The following is a 15,492-nucleotide window of genomic DNA, read 5'->3' as shown; positions in this document are numbered from 1 at the left end:
TGGGGCAGGAGGACCTGGACAGCGCCCCGGAGCGTGGAGATGGCTGAGGAAAGTTGGGGGTCGGGGCCTTGGAGCTGGGAGCGCCGAACCCGGCGCCGGTGCCCGCGTTCATGAATATGCACGAGCCACCTCCCTCCCTCCGTGACGTCACGGGCCGTCCCGGGGTGAGCGCCGGAGCCGCTCCGGGTCCGCGCCAGTGAGCGCGGCGGCTGCCGGCGAGCTAGCGGCGCGGCGGCGGGAACCGGAGGCCGAGCGCGGCGGCGGCGGCGCTAGAAGCGCACCCATCGGGCACGGCGAGGCGGCCCACGGCGCGGCAGGCACCGGGAGGCGAGAGCCGGCGCGGACAGTAGGCGGCGGCTGCAGCTCGTTGGCGGCGGCTGCGAAGATGCTGTCTGGGCGGCTGTACTGGGTGCCGCTCCTGCTGGCGCTGGGCGTGGGGAGCGGCAGCGGCGGTGGCGGGGACAGCCGGCAGCGCCGCCTCTTCGCGGCTAAAGGTGGGTGCTGGGGAAGTTTGCTCTTCTCCCAGGAGGGAGGCAGGGCAGGCTTGAGGGTGAAAGCGGCAAGGACCCGGGCTCACGCTGGATTTGCCCACCCTCCCTTGCCGCAGCTTCTGTGGCCTCTGTGCGCCCTGGATCCCCGAAGTCAGGTCCATGCGCCGCGGACCAGAGAGGTCCACCCGCGGACGCCGGCCCAACCCCTGGGCGGGGTCCGGGGGCCAAGCAGAAGGCGAGGTCTGGGGAGTACGGACAACTTTGAGGGCTGTCTGTGCCGGGATGGGAGCGCAGTGGGTGAGTTTCGAGCTCTGGTCCAGGGACGGCTCGAGCAGGGCGCTGGCGCGCCGCGGGGACAAGCAGGTGTCTGCTCCTGCCTGGCGAGGTGGGGGGTGGGGGGGAGGGAAGGATCAGCGGCGGTGCTTTCAAGTAGGGAGCCGATCTGTGACTTGTCTGCCAACTCCCAGCTCGGGAATGGAGTGGAAACTTGTAGGCTCCAAGGAAGGCCCCGCTGACACTCCTCAGGCTCCCCCAGGGCGGTTCTGGCTCCCCGGGGAACGCGTGGCCTCCGGGTCGGCGGCGGGGTCCGAAAGAAGCGCGGGATGTCAGGCTCCCCGCTACCTCTCCTACTTCGCTCTGGCTCCCGAGGACCGAGGAGCCTAACCTGGCACCACTCCCCTGCCCATCCTGTTCCTTTGAAGAGCTTGACCTCCCGCCCGGAAGGAAGCTAGATCCAAGCGAACGCCTGACTCGGTCAGGCGAGCCTGGAAGCCGGCGAACCCCGGACTTCGACAGCTGCCTGGGAGCGCCGGGAGCCCTGGGGTGGGGGCCGTGTCTGAAACAGGAGGTCACGTGCTTGCAGGGGGTGGGGAGGGGAGGAAAGAGCAGAGCTGATGGGGAACAGTGGTGGGCTCAGGAAAGGCTGTGGCAGATCCTAGCTGGGGCTCGCAGCTTAGTGATAACTTGTTGATTCTCTGCGCTGTTCATAAGTAGGGCGTGCGTTTGGTTTGTGGGCTGTGGCCAAATCCGCCAGGTGACAATGAGGGGGTACTTCGTCCCCAAATCCTGCCTGGCAATCATCAGAGGGCGGAGGGGTTTGCGCCTGTCAGAAAGTAGATTCCCTGTTAGAGACAGCCTGATTCGGACGCTGGCTTTGAACTACAGTTGACCACCAGCTTACGGGAGGGAATGCCTATCAGGCTGCAATATTCTTGGAGGTTGGGGAGAGCTGGAGGCAGGCAGTTCGCCTTGTCTGGCCTTAGGAACTGGCCCTCCAATAACTTAGGTGTGATACATTTGAGAAGAACATGGGAGATTATGTTTATCGGTAATTTTAAAATCTTTTGGTGTCATCTTTTGAAAATATTTTATAAGCAGCCATTCTATTTCTTTTCAACATTTTTTTTTTTTTGGTATATCCTTGACAGGCAGTTCCTATTTTTAGAAATGAGAAATTTCATGAGAGAAAAACTCGTTATGAAAATACCTCAGAGTGCGGTAAAGAAGTGGCTGATATGAAGGGATCAAGCTGAGAGACTGTTGTTTTGGTGAAGACAAGAATAAAAAAACAATGAACTTCCAAACATCTCCCCCTCCTTTCCCAATATAGACACTTTGTTAAACAGGCAAATTACTTTTTTGGGGGCTGGGGGGGAGGAGATTTCTCGTCACTTTGTAGCACAGTAACTGATATAAGCAGATGTCTGCAAACGGAAGTTTGAAGGAGGGTGAAGAGCACACAGCAAGTGCAGAACAGGGAAGAAATCATTTGGGAAGGGGATCTGGTGTAAGTAGTAATAATGCGCGGCTGAGTTCGCAGGTCAGACTGGGAAACTTCATAGAGGTAAGCGAGAAAGAGAAGGAGAGAGATAAAAAAGAAAAAAAAAAACCCCAGACTTTCAATGATTCACCTTATGTGGATAATTATGTGCATTTTAACCAACATCCGACTTAGAACATATTCACGTCTTGGTTAAAACCAGGCATTTATCAGGTCGGGCATGGTGGCTCATGCCTGTAATCCCAGCACTTTGGGAGGCCGAGGCGGACAGATCACCTGAGGTTAGGAGTTCGAGATCAGCCTGACCAACATGGAGAAACCCCATCTCTACTAAAAGAAAAAAAAAAAAATTAGCTGGGTGTAGTGGCACACACCTGTAATCCCAGCTACTTAGGAGGCTGAGGCAGGAGAATCACTTGAACCTGGGAGGCAGAGGTTTCAGTGAGCCGAGATCGTGCCATTACACTCCAGCCTGGGCAACAAGAGTGATACTCCGTCTCAAAAACAAACAAACAAACAAACAAACAACTAGACGTTTGTCTGTCCAGGGTAAAACATTTATTGGCCCTGCAGATTGAAAGTTAATTGTCTGAATTCCCGTTGTTCTCGCTTCTTTCCCCCTCCAACCACTGGGGGGCTGCAAAGAGCTCTATTTGCTAGTGCTTTTTTTTTTTTTTTTTTCCCCAAGACGTGTAATATTTGATTACAACAGAGGCATTTATTATGACACTTTAGTTAGTATTTACAGGACTGACTTTCCTTATTACAATGCACTTGTATTTTATGTTTCCAAATCATATGATCTCTGAAAAATGCTTGAAATAACAAAGCTGTATGTTTTATGTATTATGCACCCTGCCTCTGACTTTGCCATTTTTAAGGTTCATACCATTGTTATTCCCATCACACACACACACACACACAAATCAGGAAGACATGTGAAGATTGAACAAAAAAATAGATTCTTCTTTCATACAGTTCTGTATTCATGTGTAGAAAAACATTGGGAATCTGGAGTCAAGCTTTCTCACAGAGTTGCATGCACCCTCCAGACAACTGTCTGGAAGCATGTGCTCCCAGCTTCAGGCTTGTGTAAGATGTTGTGTCTGTGGTGCACAGCTTGTTCTGCCTTTGTGCTTCTTGCTTCTTGCTTTCGACTCGAGCAGTTAATCCCTCACAACTACAGAATCACTGTACTTTCAGTGTAGATATATTTCCAGTTTCAGAAATCATACAGTAGCCAGGCAATTGTAACTCCTTCCCTTCACCTTTACACATTTTGGCTATTCAAAAAAGATAAATACTTCTTGGATTCCATGAAGAGACCAGATCACATGCGCATGTTCTGTGAGTAAAGCTGGTAAGGTATTGTGGACCCAAAGAGTTTCTGGAGGCAGAGAAAGACATGTCTTATCCAAGAGAAAGAACACAATGCAATCTAGACAATACCTCAGTGTTTGTGCTCAATTTGGCAAAATGTCAGTGGTCCCAAGACCTCAAGAACTTGGTACACAGTCCTTTTTAAGTTCCCAACATCTAGGCATAGAGGTCATTTGGAACAATACTCAAGTATAGACTATCAATTGTTGTAGTGCCCATCTTGTGTGCTGAGAGCCTGACTCAGTGCTCTGGAAGTTTCTGTGCCGGTAGCAGAAGGCTACCCCCCACCCCTCCCACCCCTACCTTTCTTTGAGGAGCTTCTGTTTTAGTTGGAGAGGGAAGATTTTTATGTGAAAATTTTAAGAGAGTAGCAGCAGAGAGAATTTGTCCAAAGTATAGTACTGACTGTGATAGAGACACAAGCAAAGGAGATGGGAGTGCAGAGATAAGGTTTACAAAAACAGCATGTAGTAATAGTTTAGGAGGAGGATGGAGCGGAATAACTACAGTGTGGTGTAATTGTAGTAATTTCAGTGTATGGAGTCCCTCTTTAGTATGTAACAGGCACTGTTGCTAATCCTGTTACGTGGGCAATCTCTAACTCTTACAACACATGCAGAGCCAGTGTTAGCCCATTTCACAGATGAAGAAACAAATTCTATGACAGGGTAAATGACTTGCCAAGACCTCCAGCTAGAGGGGGTGGCATTGGGATGAGAATAAAAAGGTCACTATACCCAGTGCCCCCTGTTTGTCAGACAGTCCTCCCAGTGGTTTTGAAAGCCGGTCTAGGGACCACAAGGAAGCTGAGCTGTTTGTATCTCTGAGTTACCCAGGAGCCCTTGTGGTCCCACCCACAGAAGAGCACAGTATGAGTGTCTAAGGCTGTTTAAAAGGGCATGCAGGTGAGGTGAGGGAAATGGACCTTGCTTTCACCATGAAGACCAGTGTTCTTGCTTAGAGCAGTCACCTCGTTCTCTCTCCCACAGATTCAAAAACCATCCTTGAATATTCCAGATTGCACACTGCATAACTTCCTGCAGGGGCAAAGGTAGTGTGGAATTTTTATGGTGGCTTGTTTTAAATCATCTTTGGGTAAGTAGCAGGTGTCTTCTAGTGGTATAAGAGAGTCATTTTTCCAACTGAAGCACAAATGCCAAAAAGCCCTCAGCAATGCATCAGAAAGTGTACTCTGACCTGCTGCCATCCTGAAACGCCTGTGGTTCTTGGACCGAAATGTACCCTTTACCTCTCTTGCACTCTCTGGGCAGCAGGCTAGTAAGTCACCTTCCTCAGCCCAATTTTCACTGTTACTCAAGACTTGGCCTTCCATAAGGAACCTTCCTAGGCTGGTTACTTTTGAGTGACTTGCCTCTCTTTCCTGCATGCCTGTGTTTTCTTGTCTGACTCTAGTCCTCAGGGCTCAGAGACCAGTGCTAGAGGCTCATCCTGACTCTCCTGATATCTCCAGAGCCTGGCCTCAAGATATGAGATGAGCAGTACACAGTGATTTGCTTGGTGAACACACCTGTTTGTAATCCCTAGTGCTGTCATTTCTTGATGTAGACATTTTACATGTTTTCCTCTCTCCTGTATAAAGTAAAATTTGGGCATATGGCCAGAAAAACTTGAGTTCCATACCTGGCCCTACTACTTCCTAGTTAGATGATCTTGGACAACTTGAGCCTCAGTTTCCTCATCTCTAAAATGGGGAGACAGAGATCTACCTTGTAAAATGGTTGTCAGGATAGTGCTTAGAGAACACGTAGCCCAGTTTGGGACATGTAAAAGGCATAAATATACAATGACTAATTATTGATCACTTCTTCAGTTGTTTTAGTGTCTGAGAGTTGGTGAATTTTTTTTCTGATCACTTAGAAATCCAATAGCTTTGTTCATATCTTTTCTCAGCTCAAACTGTTATCTCTGTTTCTCTGTTTCTCAGTCTCTCTCTGCCTCTCTCTCCTTGTGCGGATATGCACCTGTGTGTAAATATCATATATAAATGTAAATGCACATGCATACACACGCATTTGGCTTGACTTGTTTGTAAAAAGACACACTATTTTTTCACTAGTCTATGGATATCTTTGAAGCCAGGGCTCCATTTCATTCATCTCAAAAGCGCTGGCACTTAGTGCAGGGCCAGCTCAGAGTAAAGGTCAGCAATATTTGCTATATAAGTAAATAAACAAGCATATCTCCATGTGCCAGTGCCAGAGGTGTGGGAGGTTGTGGTCTCTGGAGGGGAGCTCATGTGGTGTGATCTGGGTTGCAAGGAAAGATCCCCTGCCCAATTCATACTTTCCTCCAAGCCCTGCTACCCAAGAAAACAGAAAGGCATACTTTTTAAAGGTATTGACAAGCTTTGTGATAATACTTGTTTATATGGAATGGGGTAACTGAAGCTATGATACTCAAATAACAGCTTGAAACAGATTATTGTTTTATTAGTTATTATCTAACCCACCACTAATTGGACCCTGTGGAAATGGTTCCCTGGGAAAGACAGGTTTTGAGGATAGACCATGGGGAGGCCTGAGCTGGGGAAGAGCACTGAGCTGAAGATCCTGGCACTGTGTAGGACAGAGGATCATGCTCTGAGATTTGGAAAAGAAATAGGCAGGAGGCTAGAGGGAGTACTGGTCAGAGGAGAATGGTTAGAATGAGAGTTAGCCCTTCCAGACATGCGCTAGGTCCTGTTCTCTAGCTTTTCAGCCAATTACTATTTCTCAGCCTCCTGTTATTCTCTGTGAGGGGAACAAAAAGATAAAAGCAAGTTCCAATTATCAAAGAGTTCACACTCTGTCTAGGGCAAACATTGCACATCACACATCACACAAACTATTGCAGAACTTGGTGACTTATGGGAAAATGGTAAATTGTGCATCACAGATGCCCAAAAGCCTTGCAGGAAAGGAAGAAGTTGGCAAGAATAGAGGTCAGGAAAGATTTATGCAGAAAGTAAAAGGGATGTTGATGGGTGGGTAAGGCATTGGGAAGCATATGTCAGGGGCAGGGGTTTGCACTGGGCAGGTAAATACAAGGTGGTAAGAGTGATTGGCACACAGGCATGAGTGAAGAGGGAGCTCAGCCAGGTCAAATATTTCTGCATACAGATTCCAGAGCTAATAAAACAGTGAATGTTTATTGAGTACGTGCTATGTGCCAAGTGCTACCTTGAAGCACTTCATATATGTCCATTGGTTTGATTCTCGTAGCAACCCTATGAAGGAGGTAAACCTACAATCTCATTTTTACAGAGGAGTAAACTGAGTCACTGAGAAGTGAAGTAGCTTGCCCAAAGTCTCACAGCTCAAGGTGGTGAAACTGAGGTTACAAACTCAGAATAGACTGGCAGGCATGGGTTCCCCTCTTCACACAGGCTTACCTATTCAGAATGATGTGATGTCTGCTTAAGGAAGGCTCTGAGTGAGGTCAGCGAGGCTCTGCTGCCCTGGAAGGTATTGCCTTGCTGTCCAAGAATATTTGTTTGGATTTTACTTCAAAATTGCTGAAAGAGTTGGTTTCCCTGAAAACCTCACTCTGTGACTCACTTCTCCAAGTGAGCAATACCTGTTTCTTCTCATCCAGACAGCTTGAAGCCCTCCTCACCTCCTGTCATGCTTGGCCTCAAGCCGCGGAGGCAGCCATCTGCACTGTATAGTCCCAGATGTGTTTGCAGGGGTCTCCTGTACCAGAAAGACTATCCCAGCTGGCTGGCCTTTGTACCGACAGGTCTCCTGATACGGTCATTCATTTGGGTTAAATATTGCCCTCTTCTGACTCCATTTTAGGCCAGGATACACACTTTTAAACATATTAGCTGGCTAGATACCAAAGTGGATAAGAAAGGGATGTTGAGAGGTGTGCATGGCAAGGGCGGGAAGACATCATATAGGAGTAGCAGATACCAGACTGTTGATCGGGCTGCCTTTTCTTCTACTGTCATGGCAGGATTTTCTATATGGCCATTGTATTGTTCTCAGACACTCCTCTTACAGATTGGTAAATGTACATTACAGGGCATATAGCAGCAGATCAGGAATCAGGACAAGGTGTCAGACTGTGCAGTTGATTGCAATCCAGCACCAGGGAGCCAGTGTAGTGAGCTAGGTGACATTTTGGAACATGGCCACTTGAAGCCCATTTCTTTCACTACTGAGCAGTTTTCTAACTCTAAGGACAGGCAACTTATCTCCAATACTTTCTCAGGATCTTGCTTGTCCCCAGCTCAGGATCCTCTACTCATATCAATCCTTCCCAGAGATTGGCCAGAGGTGCCCCTGATCAATACTTTTTTCCCTAGCTCACTTTGACCCTCCTACCCCACCCAAGGCTCACTCGGTATCTGTTTCCTTTAGGATGCCACAGCCCCATATGTCCCAACCCAAGCTCTCATTTTTCCTCCAAGAATCTACTGCTTCTGCTGTGGCCTCTGTTTGGGTGAAAGGTACATCCTCCATACATTCACCCAAGCCAGAGCCCCAGGAGTCCTCCAGCATGCTTGTCCCTCCATAAATATCACAACCCATCCTTCCTCATGTCCGATTGATTCTATCATCACCATCTAGAACTTCTCCTCAATTCCCATTGCTTCTGCCTTGTTTAGCATCTTGTTTAAATGAAAGCACTAGACTCTAATTTTGACTGCCTCTCCAACTCTCCCATTACACTGCTGTCAGGGTGGCAGCATATATGCCACTCCCACCAGGCCTGCAAGAAACTCCATCTCAGTCATGAATTCTATCTTTTACCCTCCACGCTAAGGTCTGTAAGGTTTTTGAGAATAGCTTAATGCTCTGGAATTGCCTCAGATTTCCCTCCCTCACAGGTTATTACTGCGTGTGATGCCGCTTGTCCAAACAGCATGGTGCCTTGAGATCCTGGGGTGTCTACTTCCACAGGCACGAGACTATACCACCAGCATCTAGAATCTAATATTCATGCCACATTCTGTAGCCACTTCCTCAGGAGTGCTACCACCATCTGGGGATGGCAGCTGTAACAGGCTACCAGTTCCCATCCCAGAGGAAATCAGCTCGTCTCAGTTTTAGGGTGGGTGCACCAAAGCCACCCACCACCAACCTCTCCCATCCCTACCATCACCTCAGTTAGGGGCTCAGGCATTCACAGAGCAAAGACCAGGACTGGAGGTATCTTCAGAGAACTTCTGCCTTCACCCTTGCTACCCAAACCTCCTTCTTAGAACAGGCAACCATACTCCTTCTGACAAACCTCTCCAGGGAAGCCCCAGACCTCCCAAAATAGATCTCAAACTCTTCAGCCTGGCATAAAAGTCTGCTGATTTTGCCTATCTGGCCTTCTCTCCTGTCAGTGAGCTTTCTAGAAATGTCCAAATAGTTAATGCTTTCATCTTTCAAGAACTTACTATGCACCAGGCACTATTCTGAGTACTTTATAAATATTAACTCATTCAGCCCTCCTAACCACCAAGTGAGATGTGAACTCTTATTATCCCCATTTTACAGATGAGGAAACTGAGGCAAGGAAGGTTAAGCTACTTATCAGTTTACCCAAGTAGTAAAACAGTAGAACTGGGATTTAAATCTAGAAAGTTTAGTTTCAGAGTCCCCCCTTTTATCCAGCCCTGGATGCACAGTGCAGCCACTTGAGAGAGATTTAAAATAACACCAATGCCCAGAACCCACCCAGAGATTTTGTTGTAGTTGCTCAGGGACAACACCTGGGAATCTATGTGAAGCTCTCCAATATTTCTGTTGCCCAGCCATGACTGAGAACCACTCCAGCAAACTCTACTGCCTCTGCCAACTAAGTGCTACTTCCAGGTGGGATCTGTGCTCCTCTGTCTTTCACCCACCAGTCCTTTATTTCCCCTCTCAGGGCTCCCATTGCCACCTGTCTCCCAGGGTGCCTGTGAGCCCTTGGAGGGGGAAGTACCCTGCTCACCTCTGTTGCCCAGCACTGTCTGAGGCCCAGAGCGAATGCTGAGTGTTGAGGGGGTGACTGGTGCTAGGGCACTGCTGCCCACACTGGTTGCAAATCCTGCAGGGCTCTGTGCCCATGACCTTCTCCCGTCAGCACTGCTTCCTTCCTTTGGTCATGGGGAGGAGCTGCCCATCAGGCCTTTCCCTTTTAGTTATTTGACTATCTGCCCAAACCAACTTGCAGCCTTTGCTCCTCAGCGGTTTAAAATACTTGGTTCTGCACATGAGTCAGGAGAACATTCACCACCTTGAAATGTATTCAACAGTCAGGCCAGCAGATACCAGTGGAATTCTCACTCAGAAAGTCTGTCAGTGTTTTTCTCATTGCTTCTGAGAATGCTTAATTGGCTAACGTTTGACTTATTTCTACAGAATCACTGCATCAAATTGTCATGTGAAAATTGCCAGTTAAAAAAAAAAGAGACATCATTTTTGTGACTTCAGCCACTTTGCATTTCTATGATATCTGCTGTATTATATAGTTAGGTAAAACTTTGGAGTCTCAATCAAGTCTGACTAGAAAATCATTGTGGAGTATCAAAGAAAGGTCATGGTCTCCAACTCATGTGACCTAGATCCACTGATGAGCTGTGAGGTTCAGGGCAAATCACTCAGCCCCTCTGGTATGTGTCTTTATCACATGCAGAAAGGACATAGTGGCACCACCTCTACCCAAGAAAGTTCTGAATATTCAAATGGAAGTGGCTCTGGATGCCTTTGGAAAGGATAAGGTGCTTACAAAAACAAGGTGGTCACATTTAAGAAATCTTTGAGACTCAAACTCCAAAACAAAACTCTCCATCTTTCTTTCTTTATACTGTCTTATTAATTTAGTTAATTATATTTTCAGGAGAAGTTTGAATTTAGTGTGAATCTCTTCCCAGTTCTCTGATGTATAGCCTGCATGTGTCACACAACTGGTGGTCACCATGGTTACACAAAAAATGCAGCAGTTGCAGGCCCATCAATTTTCAGGAAGAACCAGTCAAAACTGTTAATATTATGTCAAGTTGATGTGTCGTTTTCCAATTTGCATGGATAGCTGCATTGCAGCAAATTAATTAAAACAGATAAATGTTAATCTAATGCATGTCTCCTTGTAATTAATGAAATATAACCATTACAGGAGTGTTTGATTTATTATTTTAATTTATAAAATGCTGAATTATCCTATAAAGTTAGTTATAGTAATAGGAAAAGCTTACCCATATATAGCATTAAGAAAAATAATCACATTTCTATAAATTAATCACTCTCTAAAAGGATATAGTTCATTAACACTATGAACTGAAAGTGTTGGATGTAAATTAGATTAACCTTTTTAGTGACACTTCCATTTATATTGCACATTCTCTTCAAACTAAAAGCACTTTACATATATTAATTCAATTAACCCTCCCCAGACCCTTGTTAAGTAAGTACATATATCAAAGTTGGTAGGGAGGAGAAATGAAACCCTTCAAAAATACTGAAATCCTGGCCTTAGGATGTATGATTTATGATTTCCTCTGCAGCAATACAGTTTATCCAGATTTATATGGCTTGAGAACATGGGTACATATCCATGCTCTCTCTCTCATGCTGCCAAGAAACCCTTAGGATGTCACTTCATGCCGGAAGCTGGAGATGCTTCTGCCTGAAGCTTAGGCCAGATGCTGTAAGGAAAATTCTGTTTTATTTAATAAAATGCACCCCAGCAACTCTGGGTTTGGTGGTAGACAGGGCATGTCCAAGTGGGTATGGGTGGCTAGACCTTGGTGCCCCATTCAACAACCAGAGGGCCATCGTCCCTTGGGCTTGCTGCTACTCCACCTCTACCCTCTTCACCTGATCATCTGGAGGCTCAGGTCAGACTGCAGCTCTTGAACAAGACCTTGGGATGCTACTGGGAGGAGAAACAAGGATCTGCAGGGAGGTAGAGCTGGACATTAATCTTCTCAGCTGGGGTCCCTCCTCAGACTTGTCTTGGTGAGGGGCAGAGGCTGCTGCTCCCTCACCTGCTGAGATGGAAGGCAAGGATCAGCCAGAAGAAGACCGCACTCTCCATTCTGCCTAAAAGCCTGTTTCTCAAGGAAAGTTTCCTGAGTGAGGATCTGTGTTTTCTGCTGTAGTGTGTCACTAGGAGTGCCCCATCTTTTATGAGGCCATGCCTCTTTGGAGCACTTACCATTATTGCTCAGGCTTCCTGGAAATAATTATGCACCTGGAGAGAGGAAAAGGATGGAAGCAGTCTTACATTATAAGAGCTAGAAGACTCAGGGGAGAGACTACAAACATTTCCTTAGTTTGAGTGAATATGTGTTTGGTGACTTGAGGTTCTGAATGTTCATTTTTCCAACTCTTTCTGCTCCTTAAAGTTCTCAAATGCACAAGCACTCTTCTAGGGGCAGTGTTACACTGTATTCCACAAACCAGTCTTCTTTGAAATAGAGTGCATCTCAGATAACAGCCTGCCTTGTAGCTGATGGTTACAAACCTACCAAGGGCAATGGCTAACCCAAAGGAATGAATCACTAATGATAAGACATGAAATCTAGTGTAGAAGAAACATTTTAGAGTGTTTGCATTCTTCTCCCTGACTCTGCAGTTAGAAAATTTCTTACTCTGGTCCTCCCAGCCAACATGCAAGGGCAGTTTAAGCCCGCAGTCTTAGAATCTCACCACATTGTACTCTGCCAATACTTCTTGGTGCACATCTCTTTGCTGCAAATTGCCCTAGCTTCTCTCCTCTAAGTACTGCCTTCCAGGGATTAATAATCAGGACTTAAAGCCAAGAACTAAAATGTTACCGTTCAGGAAACTCACAAAGATGCTGGAGAGTGAGAAAAAATATTCACTTTTCAGTTCATGATATTTTAAGAGTTTTCTTTTTTCTATGATGCTTTTATTTGTGGGAGAGTGGACCATCATTTGGAGTAGGAAAGAAAGCTAAAATTACTCACAACAAGAGTAAAGGAATGTGATAGCTAAGACCCTGATTTCACCTTCCCAGATTTATTTCTGTTGTTTTTTTTTCTCCCAAAGGAAAACCAATTATTTTGACTTTATTGTGCTATCATCAGAAATGTCAAGATGGCTGTATCTTGCTTTATTATTAATGTTAGGATTATATTTAAGCCTTTTTAGTAATTTACTGTGACTTTGATTAGAAGTCATAAATAAAGCATTTGTATCACACTTGAATTTTTTCCGTTTTTTTTTTTTGTTTTTTTTTTTTTCGTTTTTTTTTAACAATTCCTGCCTCCTTTCCATGCCAGTCTTCCAGAAATTAAATTCCAGTCTTCCTAGGGAGAAGGAACTCAAGTCAGGGACCAGCCAAGAATCTTTGCTTGAAACTGTAGCTTTTCCTTGAGTTTGCTTTTGAAATATTCCACCACTACTTTGTCCCAATGGCCACTGCAGCAGAAGAGGAGAAAAAACAGAATCATCACATTAGCCTGTAGCACTCCTCTCGTCCCTCTCTTCCCTTATCTTGCCCTCACCCTTCCAGGATCTTTCTCTTCTTGTGAAGGTAGGGTTTGGCTGCTCCCTGGGAGCCACTCCTTAAAATACTACCCATAATGGAGAGAATCATCATCATCCTAGCTTTACAATTTGTGTTTTCTCAATTCAATGGAAAATGTGAGTAAAAACATCTTTAGAAAATATTGCTACATTTTGGGCATGGTGGTGGGCGCCTGTAATCCCAGCTACTCAGGAGGGTGAGGCGGGAGAATCACTTGAATCTGGGAGGCAGAGGTTGCAGTGAGCCAAGATGGCACCATTGCACTCCAGCTTGGGTGACAGAGCGACTCCATCTCAAAAAAAAAAAAAAAAAAAAAAAAAAAGAAAAGAAAAAAAATTATTGTTACTTTTATTGATCAGAACCAGACAAACTTGTTAAAGACAGAGAGCTTGCTATGAGCCACCACTTCAAAACAAGTCACCTGTTCTTATGTAAGAGGCCATTTGATCGGAAGTGTGAATGTGGTGACTTGCTTTGAAGTGGTGGCTCATAGCAAGCCCTCTGTCTTTAGTAAAATGCTTTTACTCACATTTTCCACTAGCTTGTGGACTGATCTCTCTTTCGTCCAGTTCTACATAGCCCTTGGTGGATCTTCCAAATACACACACACAGTCACTCCTGCTCAAAATTCCTCATGTTACTTCTCCACTTTCATGATACAGTCCACATTCCTTGGCTTGTTTTAAAAGGCCCTTAGTTGATGCCTAGCTGTTCCTGGGCTAGAATTGAAGCTCTGTGTGAGCACAGCCCAGCACCTAGCCCAGTGTCTGAGTGAACGAAGGGGGGAACCCTCTCCGCACTTGCTCCTCTCACTTCAACCCCGTCTGCAGGACAACCCAGTTTTCTGCTTGGAGGAGTTTTCCTGTGTTCTGTCTGCTGTGCACACTGCTCTGTCTCCTGCTGTACTTTGTCCTGCCTGGCATCCTGGCAGGCCTCCCTCATGCTGTCAGCATTTCTGGGAATCCATCCCTGGGCATCCCCTGGGGCACTCCCTTCCCTTCATTACATGGCTCCCATATACAACTCCACAGTGGCACTGCTCGATTGCATTGTCATTGCTCACCTGTCTGCGCCTCACTAGACTGTGTTTCTTCTTCCCAGGTTCTCAGACTCGGTCTAACACTATGGATCAAGTAGGTGGATGAATGATGGATGGAGCTCCCTGGAACCCAGCTCTTTGCCTTGTGGGGAAATGTAAGGCTGGTGTGTGAGGTTTTCCTTGTCTAATCTTTCTACTTCATTCCCTGGGATCCCCAGTATTCATCTCCTCAGTACACATACATCAGGGCTGGCAGAGCAGGAGGATTAGGAGAGGTCAACATCCTAGGCAGGGCCCTACTGGTTATTGCTGGTATGAGCTGATACGTTCAAGGTGGGGAGATAGAGCCCAGCTGGTGTTAGGGGCTTGTTGGGTATAAGTTATGGCTGGGGAGCAGAAGCTAGATAGCCCAGGGTCATGAACCTCTGCGGCAATTTCCAGAGTGTGCACCCTTCTTGGATAATGAATGTAAATTACCTTTGCCGTCAGTGAAGTGGCATAGACATAAGCCCCCACTTTGCTCTGTAGCATTGGATATCAAACACTATGGGAGAATATCTTCTGTCACGCACTGATGAGAATTTGGTTGTAACCATTGGCTGCTGCAGGTGGATCTGATACTTTCCCATGTCGTTCCTTGGGTCCTCCTTGCTCCCATCAGCATTCCGTTAAACCCTAGACTACAAGTTTTAAGTGGATAAAGCATGCTGCATTTTCCAAACAGGTCATTAAAAACAATTTGCAATTTATGATATCAGATGCATGTGTGTGTAGAGGCAAGCATGAAGTTTTTAATTGGAAAAACTTTGTCTTCAATTAAAGTGGGATGCTGAATGTGATGAGGCCTGTGGAGTTCTGAGCCCACAGCTAGGGAGGCAGGGCAGCAGGAAGAGGGGCCAATTTGTGGCTGTGCTGAGATTTCCAGGTTGTGTATGCAGTCCACAAAATGAACAAATAGGAGTCTCTCTGAAGTCAGAACATTTACTTTTTGCTGGGATTCCCTTATGGTAATCCATAAGGATATGCTGGTTCAGTTCTGAGTGATAAAGCTTTGGCGCTATACATGGGGAAATACCGTCTTCCTCAACCAAACCAAAATCCCGAGCTCTGAGGCTGGTGTTGAGAGGGTCACCTTCTGAGGCACAGTCCCCAGGAACATGGGGGAGAGCTAGGTTGCTTATAGCCCTGATTCTGCCCTTGAAATTCCCTTTCTTTCTGCCACTCCCTACATGGGTTGAGATTGAGCCGAGACAGAATAGACCTTTTTTTCTGTAATTCTGGCTCTAGTGGAAATAACATTTTCCTTTAGATATCAAGGCTTGAACTTG

General features: G+C 46.2%; 1 protein-coding gene across 1 annotated transcript in view; it reads left to right on the top strand.

The window, feature by feature from the left end:
- The first annotated feature begins 201 nt into the window (after positions 1-201).
- Positions 202-15,492, top strand: part of CLSTN2 (calsyntenin 2) — a 632,434-nt gene continuing 617,143 nt past the window's right edge. The window contains exon 1 of the mRNA XM_025375641.1: positions 202-494. Within this exon, the coding sequence (XP_025231426.1) occupies positions 386-494 (109 nt within the window). The 5' untranslated portion in view covers positions 202-385. The remainder of the gene's footprint in view (positions 495-15,492) is intronic.

This window comes from Theropithecus gelada, chromosome 2 (genome assembly GCF_003255815.1).
Source record: "Theropithecus gelada isolate Dixy chromosome 2, Tgel_1.0, whole genome shotgun sequence".
In the NCBI taxonomy this organism is placed as follows: Eukaryota; Metazoa; Chordata; class Mammalia; order Primates; family Cercopithecidae; genus Theropithecus; species Theropithecus gelada.
The sequence above is the reverse complement of the archived record's forward strand: the minus strand, read 5'-3'. Positions and strand labels throughout refer to the sequence as shown.